This window comes from Carassius carassius, chromosome 12, assembly GCF_963082965.1.
Source record: "Carassius carassius chromosome 12, fCarCar2.1, whole genome shotgun sequence".
Lineage (NCBI taxonomy): Eukaryota > Metazoa > Chordata > Actinopteri > Cypriniformes > Cyprinidae > Carassius > Carassius carassius.
The window spans coordinates 21,647,938-21,667,305 of record NC_081766.1 but is presented as its reverse complement, the minus strand read 5'-3'; the positions used below and the strand labels follow the sequence as shown (position 1 = coordinate 21,667,305).

Below are 19,368 nucleotides of genomic sequence, written 5' to 3'. Positions count from 1 at the left end.
TGTTTATGAGATTTGGGAGGCTCTTATTTTGTAATTACACATCAGACAGTTCTGAAACGATGCAGCTGACATTGTGGTAAGGTGTACTCTTAATCTGAGGTGAAAGTGGTCTGTGCAATCTATAACTTTTATTTGTTATACATTTTTGAATGTAGAGATGCAGCATCTCATTTATGATATTTGGGGGGCTCTTATTCTTTAATTACACATCAGATAGTCCTGAAACGACGCAGCTGACATTGTGGTAAGGTGTACTCTCAATCTGAGGTGAAAGGGGTCTGTGCAATCTATAACTTTTATTTTTATAGATTTTTGAAAGTAGAGATGCAGCAGCTTGTTTATGAGATTTGGGAGGCTCTTATTTTGTAATTCCAAATCAGACTGTCCTGAAACGATGCAGCTTGCATTGTGGCAAGGTGTACTCTCAATCTGAGGTGAAAGTGGTCTGTGCAATCTATAACTTTTATTTTTATAGATTTTTGAAAGTAGAGATGCAGCAGCTTGTTTATGAGATTTGGGAGGCTCTTATTTTGCAATTCCACATCAGACTGTCCTGAAACGATGCAGCTGACATTGTGGCAAGGTGTACTGTCAATCTGAGGTGAAAGTGGCCTGTGCAATCTATAACTTTTTTTAATATACATTTTTGAAAGCAGAAATGCAGCATCTTATTTTTGAGATTTGGGAGGCTCCTCTTTTGTAATTCCGCTTTAGACTGTTCTGAAACGATGCAGCTGACATTGTGGCAAGGTGTACTCTCAATCTGAGGTGAAAGTCCTCTGTGCAATCAATAACTTTTATTTTTATAGATTTTTTAAAGGAGAGATGCAGCACCTCATTTATGATATTTGGGGGGGCTCTTATTCTGTAATTACACATCAGACTGTCCTGAAACGATGCAGCTGACATTGTGGTAAGGTGTACTCTCAATCTGAGGTGAAAGTGGTCTGTGCAATCTATAACTTTTATTTTTATAGATTTTTGAAGGTAGAGATGCAGCAGCTTGTTTATGAGATTTGGGAGGCTCTTATTTTGTAATTACACATCAGGCTGTCCTGAAACGATGCAGCTGACATTGTGGCAAGGTGTACTCTCAATCTGAGGTGAAAGTGGTCTGTGCAATCTATAACTTTTATTTTTATAGATTTTTGAAAGTAGAGATGCAGCAGCATGCAGCTGACACTGTACTTTCTGTCTGAGGTGGAACCAGTCTGTGCATTCTAGAACTTTTATTTTTATAGCTTTTCGAATGGAGAGATACAGCAAGCATATATTATTGTTCTTATTTTGTAATATGAGTATTAGAGGGTTTTTATTTTGGTATTCAGCATCAGACAGTAACGGACTGTGTGTTGGGAAAAAAAAGTAGCGTTCGCTGGAAGAGCACTGCATTCAGATCAGTTCTCTGACGTAATACGCAGTTTATACGCGACTCTAGAAATAACGTGGCGGCTAGATTGACCGTGCTTTTCTACTTGGCGGCTGGCTTGACCGCAGTAGATTTAAGGACTTCAGCTATGTTTACGCCAGTGTGTGATTCGCTAAGCTGTCTATTTTGTAAAACGTAACTCTGCATTTCCCATTCACTCGTCAAAACATGTGCCGTAATAGTGATGTAACTGTGAGTCGCTCTTGAAGTCCACCCATCAGTGGTAATAGCAATGCACTCGGACTGTTTAAGGTTCAACATGACACGTTCTTTTGTCTCACGGTAAAGAGCAGGGAACACAGTTTGACTAAAATGAGCCCGCGACGGCATTTGATACTTCGGCTCAAGCTTGGCCACTAACCTTTTAAATCCTTTGCCATCTACTGCAGAAAAGGGACGTAAATCACACGCTATGTATTCCGCGATGTACCTCGTGATTTCTTGAGCCCTTGCGCTGTTGTGTGAAATAGTTGTTGAAAATGCCTCCTTCAGGGTTTTTTGACCGGACAGGACTTTCTTTGTGAGAGAATCTGCAAACTTTTCGGGATGATGGGTCGTCAGATGACTTCGCATGTTGCTTGTGTTTCCTGTGTTGTATCGCAGTTTACTGTGGCAGTGCTTGCACATAGTCCATTGTCTGTCCACCACCTTCTCTCCTTTTGCGTTTTTTGACACGGCGAAACCAAAATGTTTCCAGACATCTGATTTAAAAGCTGCAGGGGCTGGCACAATCTCAAATTCGGGGTTGTTGTTTTCATCCTTACAAGTATCGCTGTCGGCCATGCTGGCTTGCTGTGAGCTTGTGTGGACAGCGTGCAGCGTGCAATCCTATTGGCTTAACAACGGTTGTTGTGACGACGCAGCGCAAAGGATCATGGTCTATGTAGTTAACAATGATTTGTTCCGCGGGACTGTGTTTATTCCTCTTGCTTTTTGACGGACACCTGTCCTTTTAATATTGTAACCCAACCACGACGATATCGAGACACGTTTACCACCGCGATAGCGCGATATCGTCAATATCGTTACATCCCTACTTCGGAAGGTGTGCGCTCTGGAGGTCCTTCAGGACTGACACAGGACAGTGGTCTGCAGAGTGGAACACATTCGGGACGACATAGTGAATCTGGGGACTCAGGAGGCCATGGCGGTGTAGACTCCGAGGCCATGGCCCCAGCCTCTGCCTTTACAGCTGGAGCATTACTACCCATAACTGGGGAACAGGAGCCCATCCTGTGCTATACTCTGGGGTGGGCCGACACTGGAGCGGACTCTGGGGCCTGGGCAGACACCCTTCTCCTCACCCCTAGTTTCCTCTTCTGGATCGTGGGGGAAAGGCGTGGTCTGGGCCAACACTGGAGCAAACTCTGGGGCCTGGGCCAACATTGGAGCGAGCTCTGGAGAAGCGGGCACTTACATTTTACATTTACATTTTACATTTAATCATTTAGCAGACGCTTTTATCCAAAGCGACTTACAAATGAGAACAATAGAAGCAGTCAGGTCAACAAGAGAACAACAACAGTATACAAGTGCCATGACAAGTCTCAGTTAGTCTAGTATAGAACGCCTAGCCAGGTTTTTTTTTTTTTTATGAAAAAGACAAGAAAAGGAAAAGTGCTAGTATTAGTTGGTTAAGTGCTGTCAAAAAAGATGAGTCTTTAGATGTTTCTTGAAAATGAGTAAAGACTCAGCTGTATGAATTGAGATTGGGAGGTCATTTCACCAGCTGGACACTGTCCAGGAAAAGGTCCGTGAGAGTGATTTTGAACTTCTTTGGGATGGCACCACAAGGCGTCGTTCACTTGCAGAGTGCAAACTTCTGGAGGGCACATAAGATTTAACCAGTGAGTTTAGGTATGTTGGTGCCGTGCCAGTGGTCGTCTTGTATGCAAGCATCAGTACTTTGAATTTGATGCGAGCGGCTACTAGTAGCCAGTGTAACCTGATGGGGAGAGGAGTAACATGAGATTTTTTTGGCTCATTGAAGACAACCCTCGCTGCTGCATTCTGGATCAATTGCAGAGGCTTGACAGTACATGCAGGAAGGCCCACCAGGAGAGCATTACAATAGTCCAGTCTGGAGAGAACAAGAGCTTGGACAAGAAGTTGGGTGGCTTGCTCTGACAGGAAGGGTCTAATCTTCCTAATGTTGTATAAGGTAAACCTGCAGGACCGGGTCGTTGTAGCAATGTGGTCTGTGAAGCTTAACTGATGATCCATCACAACTCCTAGGTTTCTGGCTGTCTTCGAAGGAGTAATGGTTGACGAACCCAGCTGTATAGAGAAGTTGTGATGAAGCAATGGGTTAGCTGGAAGCACCAGGAGTTCTGTCTTCGTAAGGTTAAGATGAAGGTGATGGTCATTCATCCAGCTAGAAATGTCACTCAAACAGGCTGAAATGCGAGCAGCTACCATCAGGTCATCTGGTTGGAATGAGAAGTAGAGTTGGGTGTCATCAGCGTAGCAGTGATAAGAAAAGCCATGCTTCTGAATGACATATCCTAATGACGTCATGTAGATGGAGAAGAGAAGTGGTCCAAGTACTGAGCCTTGAGGAACCCCAGTAGCAAGTTGTTGTGACTTAGAAACATCACCCCTCCAACACACACTGAAGGATCTGTCAGAGAGGTAGGACTTAACCCACAGGAGTGCGGTTCCAGAGATTGCCCATCCTTCTGAGGGTGGACAAGAGAATCTGGTGATTTACAGTGTCAAAAGCAGCAGACAGGTCCAGTAAGATGAGTACTGAGGATTTTTAAGCTGCTCTTGCTAGTCGCAGGGCTTCAGTAACAGAGAGCAGAGCAGTCTCAGTTGAGTGGCCACTTTTAAAGCCAGATTGGTTGCTGTCCAGGAGGTTGTTCTGTACAAGGAACATAGAAAGCTGGTTGAACACAGCTCGCTCAAGTGTCTTTGCAATGAATGGAAGAAGGGATACCGGTCTGTAGTTTTCAAGAAGCGCTGGATTTAGAGATGGTTTCTTGAGCAGTGGGCTTACCCGAGCCTGCTTGAATACTGAGGGAAATGTTCCAGAGTGAAGAGAGGAGTTGATAATGTGAGTAAGCAAAGGTATGACTGAAGAAGAGATCGGTTGAAGGAGGTGAGTGGGGATCGGATCAAGTGGACAAGTAGTAGGATGATTGGACAGGAGAAGTTTGGAAACTTTCATCTCTGAGAGTGGGGAGAAGGAGGAGAAAGAGTGTGCGTCGGTCATTGTGAAGTTGTCCTCAGTCGGCCATTGGAGGGCACTCTGGAGGAGAGGACATTGGAGGGCACTCTGGAAGACACTTATGAAGAGCAGGCACTGGAGTGAGCTTGGGGGCTGGCAGGCTTGGCACATTTGTTTGTTGGGCTTGCCATATTAATGTTTGTTGGGCTTGTCACATTAATGTCCTTTTGGCTTGCCATACAAGCCGGCAGTGGGCTTGGGTGAGCCTTGGACACTGGGCTTGACTTGGGGACGGCCAGTTGATGGGTCCCGGATCGGGATCGGAGGCTCTCCAGACACCGGATGACTGCCTCCTTCCAGCCGAGGTTGGTGGTGTCTGGGAGCTCTGCAAGGGAATGGTAAGCCATCCTCTCTTGTCTCCCCCCCTCCAAGCACGCTTCACGGGTGCAAGGGGTGAGGAGCAAGGAGAAGCTGGAGATTTCTTCAATATGGAATTTTAATTAAAAGACATTTAACAGCCGACAATGAACTGGGAACCAGAAACACTTGAAATACACAGACAAATGTGATTACATACTAGACACACCTGGGATCAATGAAACAACATAGAAAACACCTGGAATAAATAAATGAACGGAAGACAGAAACTGGGTCACGGAGAGAACAACAAACACAAAACATGGAACAGAGTCTGACAACAGGAGATTATTAGAATAAATTATTGCAATATTTCTTCAATTAATAATTTTAATAATTAAAAAACAATACAATAAAATGTTACTATTATTATTAAATTGTCTTTTTAGATTTTTCAGCACAATAATAAAATAAATTGCACTATATATTACTATTACTATAGTAATATATCTTTTTTATTGATTGTTTAATTTTAATAATGTAACATAAAAATATAATAAAATATTATTTTGAATAATTATAATATTAAATATTTAATTTTGTTAAAATCTTATTATTTGTTTAAATGTATTAATTTAATTAAAAAACAAAACAATAAAATATTTTAAATAAAAAATAATAAAAGTTATTATTATTATTATTAGCATCATCATCATTATTGTACACTCATACTGAAATACTGAATGGGGGAACAAACAGGTTTTTCTTCTTCTTTTGTCCTTAGCTGATTACATTGCCTGAAAAAAGGCCATAGACACAGACAGAGACCAAAATATGAAATTGTGTTTGTTCACTCAACACGTCCCTGCTGTCTGTTTACATGATTCAGTTCATGATTGTTGTGTGCTCTGAGGGCATAATACAGGCAGTGAAAATTTAGTGCATAATAATGCTTTTTATAGCTTTTCACTGCAATGCCACATGTGCACAGTTTCAAAGAAATACCTAGGATTCAAATAAAGCCAAACAATCTGATAACATAAATGTATCTTCTCTGAAAATTCTAAACAAGAATAAAACATAACAAGAAAATCAAAGAGGAGTCATATCAAATTAGAGATTTTTTTTTGTTTGTTTGTTTGTTTCTCCAGATTATCAAACTACTCATCTGAACTCATCTTACAATGACTGTGCATTATGTATGGGGCAGAAACAGATGTGCGGACTAAAGTGGGAAATGGCCAGGGAGGAGGCAGCAAGGACACACAGTAGCTGTGTGAGTTGAGGGACACTGGGCTGCTCAGCTGACAATGCCAGATCACCAGGGATTGACACGTGTCAATGTAATTTCCACAGCAGGGCAGGGAGTGCACTTTCTGATTATGTTAATATGGTTTCCTGGTAGCCCATCTCATGACTGCAGTCATTTCATAACTAAAAGTTACCATGTCAGTTTTCAGACTAAAACCATGTTGCAAAGTACTGTTCAATCATATTGATTTACCTATATTACCATTGGTTTCTGCTGATTATTGGTAATGGCCCACAACTAATATAAATGTTGTGGTGCTAAATACTAAATATATTTATTAAACAAAGTGACACTCAAAATAGTTAGTCTAGGCTCAGGGATGGACAAAAATCATTGTCCTGCTAGCCCTAGTCTCAGCCTCAGACATCACGCCCACGGACTGTTGGTTAAACATCTGATGCATATGGGACACAAAAGTGGAAATACTTCAGGAGTTTCGAAGTCATCATCAGATCGGTTGAATTCTACATGATTTCCAGGAGATGTGTTTGTCACACTCTTTAACGTAAAAAAAAAAAAAAATGCCGTGATGAAAACCCACCTCATGAAAAAGAAAGCCGTAGTGTTTACAACTGTGACGGTGAGCGCTTATCAGGGTCAACTAAATGCTGGATTTTCAAAAGTATGTGAAATATTTCAAGTTTGCGGCATAGAATCTTTAAAATACCTCTATGAGTTTTACGCACTGGTCTGTTTTTGGGGCGACATTTCTATGCACTGAAACGTGATGCTGAATGAAATGAACTGTGATTGGTTGTTTGACGTGTCGGTCAAACGGCCTCATAGGCGGGACTTGGCCAAAGAAAGCTGCCATGGATTCCAGAGCTTCAGCTGTCAGTCTGAAGGTCTGGCTACGCGAGACTATGCTAGCCCTAGTTTTGCCCTAGTTTCTATAAATTACAAAAATAAAGGCAAAAATAATAATGAGTATTACGAGATTTTAAATAGTTTTCGTTTTAAAAAAAAAACATAAGAAACAAATGGAGAAAAAACATTCTTTAAAAAATATATTTTATTTGTATTTTGTTCTATGTCCTGTGTAGAGGACGCCAGGACTAAGATATTCAACAAAATAAATAGACATGAAAATGCATGCATTGGCAAAAACTATTTTTTATTGGGAATATTGATCTATAATTGCTTTCCCTTTTGACTTATGTCTCTTCAAAATGCCTGATTAACATGATTTTTGCCCTGGTGTCTTCTTTAGAAGACATGTATGAAAATTATGCCCTGTTCAAAATCATATGCCGATTTGAAACCCCATAACATTTTTCTGAGATGTATATTCACGACACACCATTTGAAAATTAGCCAGATTTAAATGATTCTCATATTTCCTTAAGAGTGCTTAATATCTTAGGGAAGTGCTTATAATTTCTGTCAATATCTGTCATATTTAAAAACCAAGGAGAGGGAGTGTTTAAGATCAAACCTCCAAACATCTCTAAAAAGCTTAAGACTTAAAACTATGGCATGCAAAGCAACAAAATGTGATTCTTTTCAATGCTCACATGACATTTCTAGGTATAGCTTTAACTCATGTATCCAGGTTTTCCCAGACTGTGGGAGCCAAGAAATTTCCAGTAAAGTTGCAGGGCAAATTAGATTGTTTAACTGAAATAGTTACCTTCTACAACATCTTTCATTTTCATTGAGAGGGATGAGTGGAAGATTAGGCACAATATTTTGAAACTACCATGTATGAACAATAAAGTGAGGAACAGTAAATTTAAAGGAACATTTAATTTTATGGCTGTGCTTCCATTAGAGCCTCTGAAATTGCTGAAATTAGTTCAGCAAGTGTGGGAGCAATTATCACACAAAACAATTAGTAAGAATAAGTCTTTATTGGAAACAGAGTTTTAGTTATTACCCAATAAATCCATGCCATTTCACATGAAACAACCAAAAGGAAAGGCTCTATATAAGCTTGGACTAGAGCTCGGGATTTTGTCACAGGCTCCGGCCTCAGATCTAGCAGGCCAGAGAGAGTGTAAATGAGAAGCAGAAGATGGCTGTACATTGACCCAGAGAAATATAGTCACTCTAAAATGGTGTCAGATGAAATCATTCTTCAGTTGTCAAACTGGAAACAGAGGGGTTCGTGTGTGGAACAGCCACTTACCCTCTCGCGTGAGTGTAGCTGCATGTTGTTCAGGGGCTGGATTTGAATTTGTAGCCATCGGGTGCACTCTGAAGTTGCCTGAGAAAATTAGATGTTGTCATAGTAGCCTGAGTGGTGCAAAATGGTCTCTCATCACAAACGGAAACAAATCTCATGTTACACGATAATCAAGATTATCTCTTTAGTGAAACTTTATACAGCATTTAAATATAATTGATAGGCACCAGGGTTTTGTGAATTAAGACGTAATTTTGAACTGGCTTAAGGTAACAAAAATGATGCATTTGAATTTACAAGAAATGACAAACAAAAACATATGTGTGTGTGTGTATTTTTTGTGACGAGCGCTCATCAGCATTGCTTTGGAAACGGATATATAACATATATCATATAACATATATATAACATTTATAACATATAACTTATGTTATAAAAAAAACCCTGACATGCATTTTTAAATGTTGTGTGTGCAATAAAATATTATATTATATAGTCTCACCTATGTTGGGCAGTATGTGATGGATATTGAACCACACTTTTATGAACGGGTAGACTGCAATGAGAAGACCTGCAAAGCACAACAGATGAGGACTAAATCACTCACTCATTCTTCATGTCCTGCATGTTCCCACCAGGCTAAACCAACCAGACAGCATTGACATGCAAACTAAAACTAACTTGCATGTAACCTTCAAGCTGGTCTTTGCAGAGTAAAGACACACTCAGCTCTAGTATTACTGCATTTCTCTCTTCTAAATGGCTCCCTGAACTAGAGCTGCACACTAAAGACAGGCCCCATGCATATTGCATTACACTGTAAACTGATGAACAGCAATTTAAGCGTTATTAAGAAAGCAGAAAGAAACAGAGCACTTGTGAATTTTAAATTGGCACAAAAGGCCTACTTTTAAAGAGATGATTCACCCAAAAACAAACAATTCTGTTATCATTTACCCATAAGAATTTGGTTAATATTTAAAACACACATTAAGATTTATTTTTTAATGAAAGGTGTTTGTCCCTCTATCGAAGGTCCAAGTGACCTGAATTGAGCAGATTAACGTCTTCTAAAGTGATACGATGAACAGATTTTATTTAAGCATATGATCAACACACATGAGCACATCACATATGGTAAACACGGAAACTCTCTGAGGCTGCTGGCGAGACAGCCATAGACTGCAGGGGCTGTGCTGGATTTTGATTATGTACCTACTATTCAAGCTGTGAATCAATTCCTTTTTGAAAAGGATGAGGCACCTCTGCTGGCTTTGTGTTTTGGCCAATTTCTGTTATGAGAGACCACTGCCAGGCATGATTGCAGCATGCTGAGCACTCCTTCTCCACATTTCTTGCTTGTGTATCCTCGTTCTGACAATTTTCCCTTTCTGGTTCCTGTTTGTCATTTTTGTCCTTTAATCTCCTTCATTCTTTCTTTCCTAATTGCTCCTGACTGATAAGTCCTTCATGGTAGTTGATGCTTTAGAGCAGGGGTCTCCAAACTCTGTCCTGGAGGGTCGATGTCCTGCAGAGTTTAGCTACACTTAATGGACAAACTAATTGGGAGACATCTCTTAATTATTGAACCTGGATTCTATCAGACCCATTTCCCCAGGTATATAAAATTAGGCACCTAGACATGCAGTCTGCATTTACAAATATTTGTGAAAATGTTGGGTCGTTTTGATTAGCTCATTTAATTTATGTGTGCAGCTATGGTAGGATACAAACTTCACGAACTGCAATAAGTCAGTTCATGAAATTTCACAGTCAACTGTTTGTGGTATTATTGGAAAGTGGAAGCATTAAGGAAAAGCAGCAACTCAGCTGTGAAGCGGAAGACCACATAAAGTCACGGAAGCAGGGTCACTGAGTGCTGACACTCATAAAAGTCGGCAACATCCCGCTGATTCCATAGCTGAAGAGTTCCAAACTTCCACTGGCATTAATATCAGCATGGGTTTCCATGGCTTGGCAGCTGAATGTAAGCCAAGTACAATGTCAAGTGTCAGATGGATTGGACTCTGGAGAGGTGGAATCATGTTTTGTCAAGTGACGCATCACACTTCTCTGTTTGGCAGTCTAATGGGCAAGTCTTGGTTTGGCAGATGCCAGGAGAACATTACCTGCCTGATGCATTATGCCAACTGTAAAGACTGGTCGAGGAGGGATAATGGTATGAGGTCATTTTTCTAGAGCTGGGCTATGGTCATTACTTCCAGTGAAGGGAAATCTTAATTAGGGGTGCTCCAATCAGGATTTTTGAGGCCGATCGCCAATCACAGAAAGCAGTATCTGCTGATCCGATAAATGATACCAATCTTTTTAAACCTTCTTTTAATCATGTAGAATTATTTATAGTGATGTTTCAATCAAGATTTTTAGACATTTTTTCAGGGCCTGAATTTCATTTTTGAAAATCAATTCTTCTCTTTTTTTTTTTTTTATCTTTTTAGGGGTGGAGGCGGCCATTTTTTTCTTTAAATATATATTTATATATCAGCATGGACTGTGCTTTCACACAGGAGTCTGCTCCTGATCCAGGGATGTTTACCACAAACACAACATTTATCCATTAATGCTTTTTCAACATTGTGATTCACTTTTTACACAGTACAGTAATACAATCTTTCATCAATTATTCAATGCTTTTTACTTTTGCAATAATTAAAAAAGAAAAAAATTCAATTTATAAACTTTAGTGATGATGCGACACTGTCTTGATAGTGTAAGTGACAATTCCTGTGTCGACTGTGCAGCATGCAGCTCACTTATAGTGCAGAAGCGACTTGATTTTAAGCCATTGAAATTTTGAGAGTGAAAGAGAGTGTGCGGTTATTCATTCATAAACCTGTGTCTCACATAAACTTTTTCAAATTACTTTATAATTTAAGGAAGAAATATGAATTGTACCTCACCTAAAGCATTATAATTGTTTCACCCATGCTGGACAGAGACTGAAATGGTGCTGTGTATGTCATGCCAAACCTCTCACGGCAGGAGCATCATCAGTTTGGGATCGGTTTTATGAGATCGGCCTATTTAGAGACCACCGATCAATCACCCCAAAGCGATTATCGGCCGATAGCACCCCTAATCTTAATGTTTCATCATACCAAGACATTTTGGACAATGCTATGCCTCCAACTCTGTGGAAACAGTTTGGGGTAGACCTTTCTATTCCAGCATGTCTGTGCCCCAATGAAAGACATGGTTGGAAGATTTTTTTAGGAAAGAACTTGGTCTGCCCAGAGGCCTGACCTCAAACCCACCGAACACCTTTGGAATGAACTAGAACAGAGATTGCGAGCCGGGCCTTATTGTCCTTCATCAGTGCCTGACCTCACAAATGCTCAACCGAATTAATGGGCAAAAAATTCCACAGAAACATTCCAAAATCTTGTGAAAAGCCTTCCCAGAAGAGTGGGAGCTGTTATTGCTGCAAAAGGGGGAAAAAAATCCATATTAAAGTCTATTTATTTTTGAATTTAATGTCAGTTAAGTCCTTGTTGCTGTAAAGAACTGACATCACCCAATACTTTTGTTCATATAGTGCAAAGGTGTCCAGACCCGTTCCTGGAGGGCAGGGCCGCTGCTTCCAAAAAAAACTATTAGGGGTTAAAATAGAACTTTAATCAAACATAAAATTAAATAAATAAATAAAAAAAGTCACATAAATGTAATGACATTACTTTTGTAATGCCTTACTCCCAACAGTAAACAATAGATCAAAGGCTGCTGGTGTGTTGTGCAGCTCTATTGTGACAGGTTCCTGTGTAGATTACATATCCACCATCGTAAACAGGTGGTTTGGATTACAGACTTGGATCAAATTATGTATGGCCCTTTTCTTTTTTTGACGAACCTCAACAGAATGACTGCAGGGGGATAATTCAGGTATAGGTGGAAAACATGCAACCATTTCCAACATCCCTCTTTAAATGGGTTCATTTTTTTCATTGTTGAAAAAGGCGAAGGATAATGGTGTGAAATGGAGGTGTGTTGATATGGAGCAGTGATTAGATGTAGTGTTAAAAATGCATGATATGCAAAAGAGACATACACTGTGGAATCGTCAATGAAGCAGCAGTGTAATACCTGTAAATCTCTGCAGATTTGTTTAGCAAATTCAAGGAATAGTTCACCCAAAAATGTCGTTCCAAATCTGTGAAGCTTTGCAAGTCCAAGCGCTATACAAGTGGATGAGGACTTAGAGTTGTCAAGCTCCAAAAAGTTATTTTATGGTGCTGTTTGTCCTTTTTGGAGCTCCAAAACGCTCCACTAACATATTTTGAGTCTTCCAAAGTCATACATGTAGCTTTGTATGAGTAATCAGCCTGAAATTTAAGCCATTTTCCACTAAAACACCTCACGAAAAAAAAAAATCACCATTCACTGTATGGAAAAAAGCAGCTTGGACATTCTGATAAATATCTCCTTTTATGTTCCACAGAAGAAGGCAAGTCTTACAAGTTTGAAATGGTGTGAGGGTGAATAAATATTTTTAGAAGTTTACAATTTTTGCTGAACTATCCGTTTAATGAAGACATTTATGATTTGTATTTTATTGATTGACTGTACTATGTCTATTAAAGTTTATTTTGCTACATAAAAAGTAAGAATATACAGTATTCAATGATGGAATCAACCATTGGAAAACCTGTCTCTTTAGATATCAATTGTAGTTTTGGCTGATCAGAGTAGAGAATTGCAACTTACCAAGCCCCCCTGCCCCAAGGAAGATGCCCCCCACTGCATCTGCATCACAGTCCTTCGACACACCAATGATGATACAACCTGCTACAATGCTGAGCAGGGCCGAGCCCACCCGCAGCCCATGGTACTCCCCAATACTGACCGTGTTCATTCAGCAGGTTGGACCCCCCCACCTACCCCGTCTGGCTGATCCACACGCACCCATTCAAAACCCTCATGAATGTCAAGCGCTCACGAAGATCACTGTATGAAAGTTTCACTGTTAGTGAGATGGGTTAACAGAGACTCTACTTTCTCCTCAAGGCTCTTCATACATCTTTAAACACTGAGCTCTGGTTACTTTGCCGGATTCATGCTTGTTCCCTTCAAACTAATTTGGGTCTGATTAAAGACGGCTAATCATTGGAGTAGGAAAGCCAGGCCAGGTTTAACAGACCCATGATACTTGAGTGCTCATGCTGAATGGCCAACAGTGTCATGCATTTGTAGGCAAATGAACTCAAGTTAAGTGTTGTTGAACAAAAGAGTGTGCTTGATCCCTAAAAATCCATTGTTGCATCCATGCATATTCGTGAGGTGTATTAGTAACAACATGACCCAGAACATCCCATCTCTACCGCTAATTCTAACCTAATAAACATGCACCAAGCAAACACTTTTTATTCATCCATTTAGTTCATATAAAATTCAAGTTTTTCCTCACTGTTAACTAATCCACTGTGTCAAACATTGTGCGCTTATTTTAAAATACTCATCTGCATAAAGGACTAAATTACCTGATGTTCCCAATCTCCCGCAGAGGATGTTTTCAAGTGCTGCCTACGCAAGAGTCAGAGTGTCGCTGCTGGGGACAAACGATATAATAAAAATAATAACACATTGCATAAGATGGGTTGAGGTCATTGACAGACACTGTGCAGCCATATGCTTTATGAATGAAGCTAGTTTTTTTTTTTTTTCATTTAGCTTAAAGATGCTTTGTAGCAGGGCATAGTATGTAGAGGGCTATGAAACCAGTTACTGTCACTAGGTCAAGTCACATTTTTACACAATACAGTTTCAAAACAGCTTCACATTAACAGACAGGAAAATATATATGTTAAGGTGCAGACGTCATTTCGACCGTCCACAAATGATCACAAAAGACTTTCTGAAAGTCTCTAATGCCAAATACGAAATTTTTTCTTACTTCCATGCATGGAAGATATCCCCTGATGACGAAAAGAGAAAAGTTGAAGTGCGAGGAAACTTGCTTTTGAGAAGAATAACAGCTAATGAAGTGACACAAGCAGCAATGTGATTGGCTGATAATTAACACATATTGTGTTAGACGCAGTTGAATTTTTTATTTTCATTATAACACAGATTTAACACAAAATTAAAAAAAATTGTCATATCACAAAAAAGATGTTAAAAATGTTGAGAGTGTGTAAACAAACAAAATTCTACGCAAGAATGTTTGTTCACAATTACAAACCAACTTCAATTTAGAAGCTTTACAGAAGGCAACAGCAGCACTATTCATCTCAAGTCAGTTCAGTGTTGATTCAGTTGTTATTTCAGTTCAACAACACATCGATATTGCAATTTTTGTCAGGATCCAGCTCAATAAACTTCAAATTTTGTCATCAGTGCAATTCAATTGGTATTACTGAATATTAATTGTCTTTTAAAGCCTAACTACTTATCACTACTAAGTGAAGGTACAATACAATTTGAGCACAGACACTAATGCTGTTCCTCCTTGTAAACAACTATGTCATTCAGCTAATTCAAATTCAGCAGGGACATTAAAGGGGATTGCTTCAGTAGTGTTTTTAATCTCTTCCATATTAGAAATGAAAAGGTCATCTTCTTCATTCGGTCTCTTAAATGTGGATGCGTTTAAGACTGATGATCAGATCCCATAATACGTTTATGAAACCACATTTTCACAAAGGTGCCTGTACTGTAGCAGGCAGATGAGCTTGCCCGTTTTGACTGATTTGACTTGGAGCTGGAAGGGAATGTGTAATGTGTCCTCCGCCATCAGGACCCAAGACCATCCACAAAAGCCCTGAGTTGCCATAGGGATGGCATATCCATGGCAACAGAAGGAGCCGGGGGTGAGCGGGATTAACACCAGAGAGTTGGGTAACAAATGACGTTAACGGGTGAAAAAGAAGAAGTGACACATTTCCTGTTTGTGCTCTGGGCCTTTCAATGCTGTATAATGTCTTTAAGCATAAAATTACATTTATAAATGTATGTTTCCTAGAAAAAAAATTATAATACAGAGGAACTTATGTAACCAAAAAATCAATTACGTTAGGTAACTGAAATGAATTACATCAATAGTGCTCATATTTTTGAGAATTCAACAGCTGGTAAGTCATCTCGAGACAAGGAAAGTATTGGTAGATTAGGCACATGCACACATAAGCCAATTATTTTTCACCACTGAGAGCAAAATTAAGTCAGAGCTATAGACAAAATGTACAGATAAAGATATCTGTTCAAATATTACAAATATGCTACAGCAGCATCAACATCAGTGTATGAAAACGACAGAATAAAGAAAAATCTATTCAGTGCTGCTTCGGTAAGTTCAGTATGGAAGTCTTTTATGATCCCCAAGGCATGCGTTTATTTGACTGAAAATATAAAAACAGTAATATTGTCAAATATAAACATTTTAATATATGCTAAAATGTAATTTATTCCTGTGATGGCAAAGCTCTTCGGCAGCCATTACTGCAGTCTTCAGTGTCACATGATCCTTCAGAAATCATCTGCTTTGATGTTCAAGTGATATTTCTGCTAATTATCAATGTTGAAAACAGTTGTGCTACTTAAAAATATCTAAGATACATGTAATACATTTTTTTTTCCAGGATTCTTTAATGAAAATACATTAAGTAAAAACAACAGAATTTTGTTGAAATAGATTGGTTTTGTAACATTTGATTTCTTTTCTATTACTTTTTTTTTCAATTTAATGCAGCCTTGTTGAGTAACAGCATTTATATATATATTTATATACTGACACATTTCACACAATGTGTCAGTAATGTGCAAAGCAAAGCTTGCCAATGCTGAATATAACAGTAGGCCTACACATAAAACCTTATCAGTGTGTAAGTGTGTGGCTAACACCTAAAATACTAATGCAGTTTTGGGCGAACACAAGTCTATATTTGTTAATATGAAATTTTAAGACAAAATTGTGGCCAGACTGAATTAGTGCGATTAGTTTAATGAACACCTTCATCAAAATTCTGTTTAGCATGTACCTCTATACTTTTTTAATAACATTTCAAATCTGAGGTATTACTATTTATACAATAGCTGTCACGATTATTAGATGGAGTGCCCATGAACTTCATTAGAGGGCACTCCACTCAGGACCATTCCACCCATCAACCACCAGATGTCACTTGGACACTAGCACCTCTCATACTGTTGCACCACACCCGAACTACATTACCCATGAGTCACTGCATCACAAACACCCTGCCACACCTGCACCTCATTCATCAGCCAATTTCCTTGCCACACCTGCACCTCATTTACACACACACATAAAAGCAGCACATTCTCTCTCACTCACGGCGAAGTCTTGTTTAGCCAGTCTGACATTTCCGAGCGTTTTCCCTGTGTTTATTATTCCTGTGTTTTGACCTTTGGACTGTTTATTCCGGCTCTGATTCTCCGCTGCCTGTCTCGATCCCTGCTTGTTTCTGATTACGATTCTGGTTATCCCTGACACACCTGACGCCATTCCTGATCTCTGCCTGTATGACCATTCTGTTTAATAAATGCTGCATATGGATCCGAATGCCTCCGACTCCTTGTTACAGAAGACTTCGCCAAACCAGGATCCAGCAGCTTTAAGGAGTAAATCCAGGTCAGCCATGAATCCAGTAAGCCAACTTATGCGTTTACGTCAGGGAATTAGGCCCATCGAGGACTATGTGAAGAACTTTATTGAGTTTGCCCATTTATCTATCATGGACGAGATGTGCCTGATGATATTTTTTCGTGGTGGCCTATCTGAGCCGCTTGGCTCACTCATGCCTTTGCATGATCCTCACTGGACTCTGCAGTATTATATTGATCTGGCACTCCAACTGAGCAGCTCTGCATATACTGTGGGTGTTGTGGAGGAGGAACACAGCACTTTTGCAGTATCCACCACTCCTGAGCCTTGTCCTGTTATGGCCGCCAGCCCAGCGCCTCTGCACAAGATGGCCGCCAGCCCAGCGCCTCTGCACAAGATGGCCGCCAGCCCAGCGCCACTGCACAAGATGGCCGCCAGCCCAGCGACACTGCACAAGTTGGCCGCCAGCCCAGCGCCGCTGCACAAGATGAATTTCGCCTCAGTTGAATTTCCAGAGTCAAGTCAGGTCCCCGTCGACTTTCCAGAGTCAGGTCAAGTCTCCACTGACCGTCCAGAACAAGAGTCCAATCAGGTCACTGTTGACCATCCAGAGTCAGGTCAAGTCTTCGCTGACCTTCCAGAGTCAGGGTTAGTTCCAGTGAACTCTCCAGAGTCGAGTCAGGTTCCAGTGAACTCTCCAGAGTCGAGTCAGGTTCCAGTGAACTCTCCAGAGTCGAGTCAGGTTCCAGTGAACTCTCCAGAGTCGAGTCAGGTTCCAGTGAACTCTCCAGAGTCGAGTCAGGTTCCAGTGAACTCTCCAGAGTCGAGTCAGGTTCCAGTGAACTCTCCAGAGTCGAGTCAGGTTCCAGTGAACTCTCCAGAGTCGAGTCAGGTTCCAGTGAACTCTCCAGAGGCAAGTCACCGTTGATCCTCAGGAGCAAAGTCAAGTCACCGTTGATCTTCATGAGCCAGGGCAAGTCACCGTTGATCCTCAGGAGCCAGGGCAAGTCACCGTTGATCCTCAGGAGCAAAGTCAAGTCACCGTTGATCCTCAGGAGCAAAGTCAAGTCACCGTTGATCCTCAGGAGCAAAGTCAAGTCACCGTTGATCCTCAGGAGCAAAGTCAAGTCACCGTTGATCTTCATGAGCCAGGGCAAGTCACCGTTGATCCTCAGGAGCCCGGGCAAGTCACCGTTGATCCTCAGGAGCAAAGTCAAGTCACCGTTGATCCTCAGGAGCAAAGTCAAGTCACCGTTGATCCTCAGGAGCAAAGTCAAGTCACCGTTGATCCTCAGGAACCAAGTCAAGTCACCGTTGATCCTCAGGAACCAAGTCAAGTCACCGTTGATCCTCAGGAGCAAAGTCAAGTCACCGTTGATCCTCAGGAGCAAAGTCAAGTCACCGTTGATCCTCAGGAGCAAAGTCAAGTCACCGTTGATCCTCAGGAGCAAAGTCAAGTCACCGTTGATCCTCAGGAACCAAGTCAAGTCACCGTTGATCCTCAGGAACCAAGTCAAGTCACCGTTGATCCTCAGGAGCAAAGTCAAGTCACCGTTGATCCTCAGGAGCAAAGTCAAGTCACCGTTGATCCTCAGGAGCAAAGTCAAGTCACCGTTGATCCTCAGGAGCAAAGTCAAGTCACCGTTGATCCTCCGGAGCAAAGTCAAGTCACCGTTGATCCTCCGGAGCAAAGTCAAGTCACCGTTGATCCTCAGGAACCAAGTCAAGTCACCGTTGATCCTCAGGAACCAAGTCAAGTCACCGTTGATCCTCAGGAACCAAGTCAAGTCACCGTTGATCCTCAGGAACCAAGTCAAGTCACCGTTGATCCTCAGGAACCAAGTCAAGTCACCGTTGATCCTCAGGAACCAAGTCAAGTCACCGTTGATCCTCAGGAACCAAGTCAAGTCACCGTTGATCCTCAGGAACCAAGTCAAGTCACCGTTGATCCTCAGGAACCAAGTCAAGTCACCGTTGATCCTCAGGAACCAAGTCAAGTCACCGTTGATCCTCAGGAACCAAGTCAAGTCACCAACGATCTTCATGAGCAAAGTCAAGTCACCAACGATCTTCATGAGCAAAGTCAAGTCACCAACGATCTTCATGAGCAAAGTCAAGTCACCAACGATCTTCATGAGCAAAGTCAAGTCACCAACGATCTTCATGAGCAAAGTCAAGTCACCAACGATCTTCATGAGCAAAGTCAAGTCACCAACGATCTTCATGAGCAAAGTCAAGTCACCAACGATCTTCATGAGCAAAGTCAAGTCACCAACGATCTTCATGAGCAAAGTCAAGTCACCAACGATCTTCATGAGCAAAGTCAAGTCACCAACGATCTTCATGAGCAAAGTCAAGTCACCAACGATCTTCATGAGCAAAGTCAAGTCACCAACGA

The 19,368-nt window shown here is 40.8% G+C and overlaps 1 protein-coding gene across 1 annotated transcript in view; it reads right to left on the bottom strand.

The window, feature by feature from the left end:
• Positions 1–13,262, bottom strand: part of LOC132154244 (kinocilin-like) — a 33,521-nt gene extending 20,259 nt beyond the window's left edge. The window contains exons 1-3 of the mRNA XM_059562817.1: positions 13,115–13,262; positions 8,895–8,963; positions 8,396–8,473 (exon numbers count right to left, since the gene is read on the bottom strand). Coding sequence (XP_059418800.1) covers positions 8,396–8,473; positions 8,895–8,963; positions 13,115–13,262 — 295 coding nt within the window. The remainder of the gene's footprint in view (positions 1–8,395; positions 8,474–8,894; positions 8,964–13,114) is intronic.
• Positions 13,263–19,368: the final 6,106 nt, after the last annotated feature.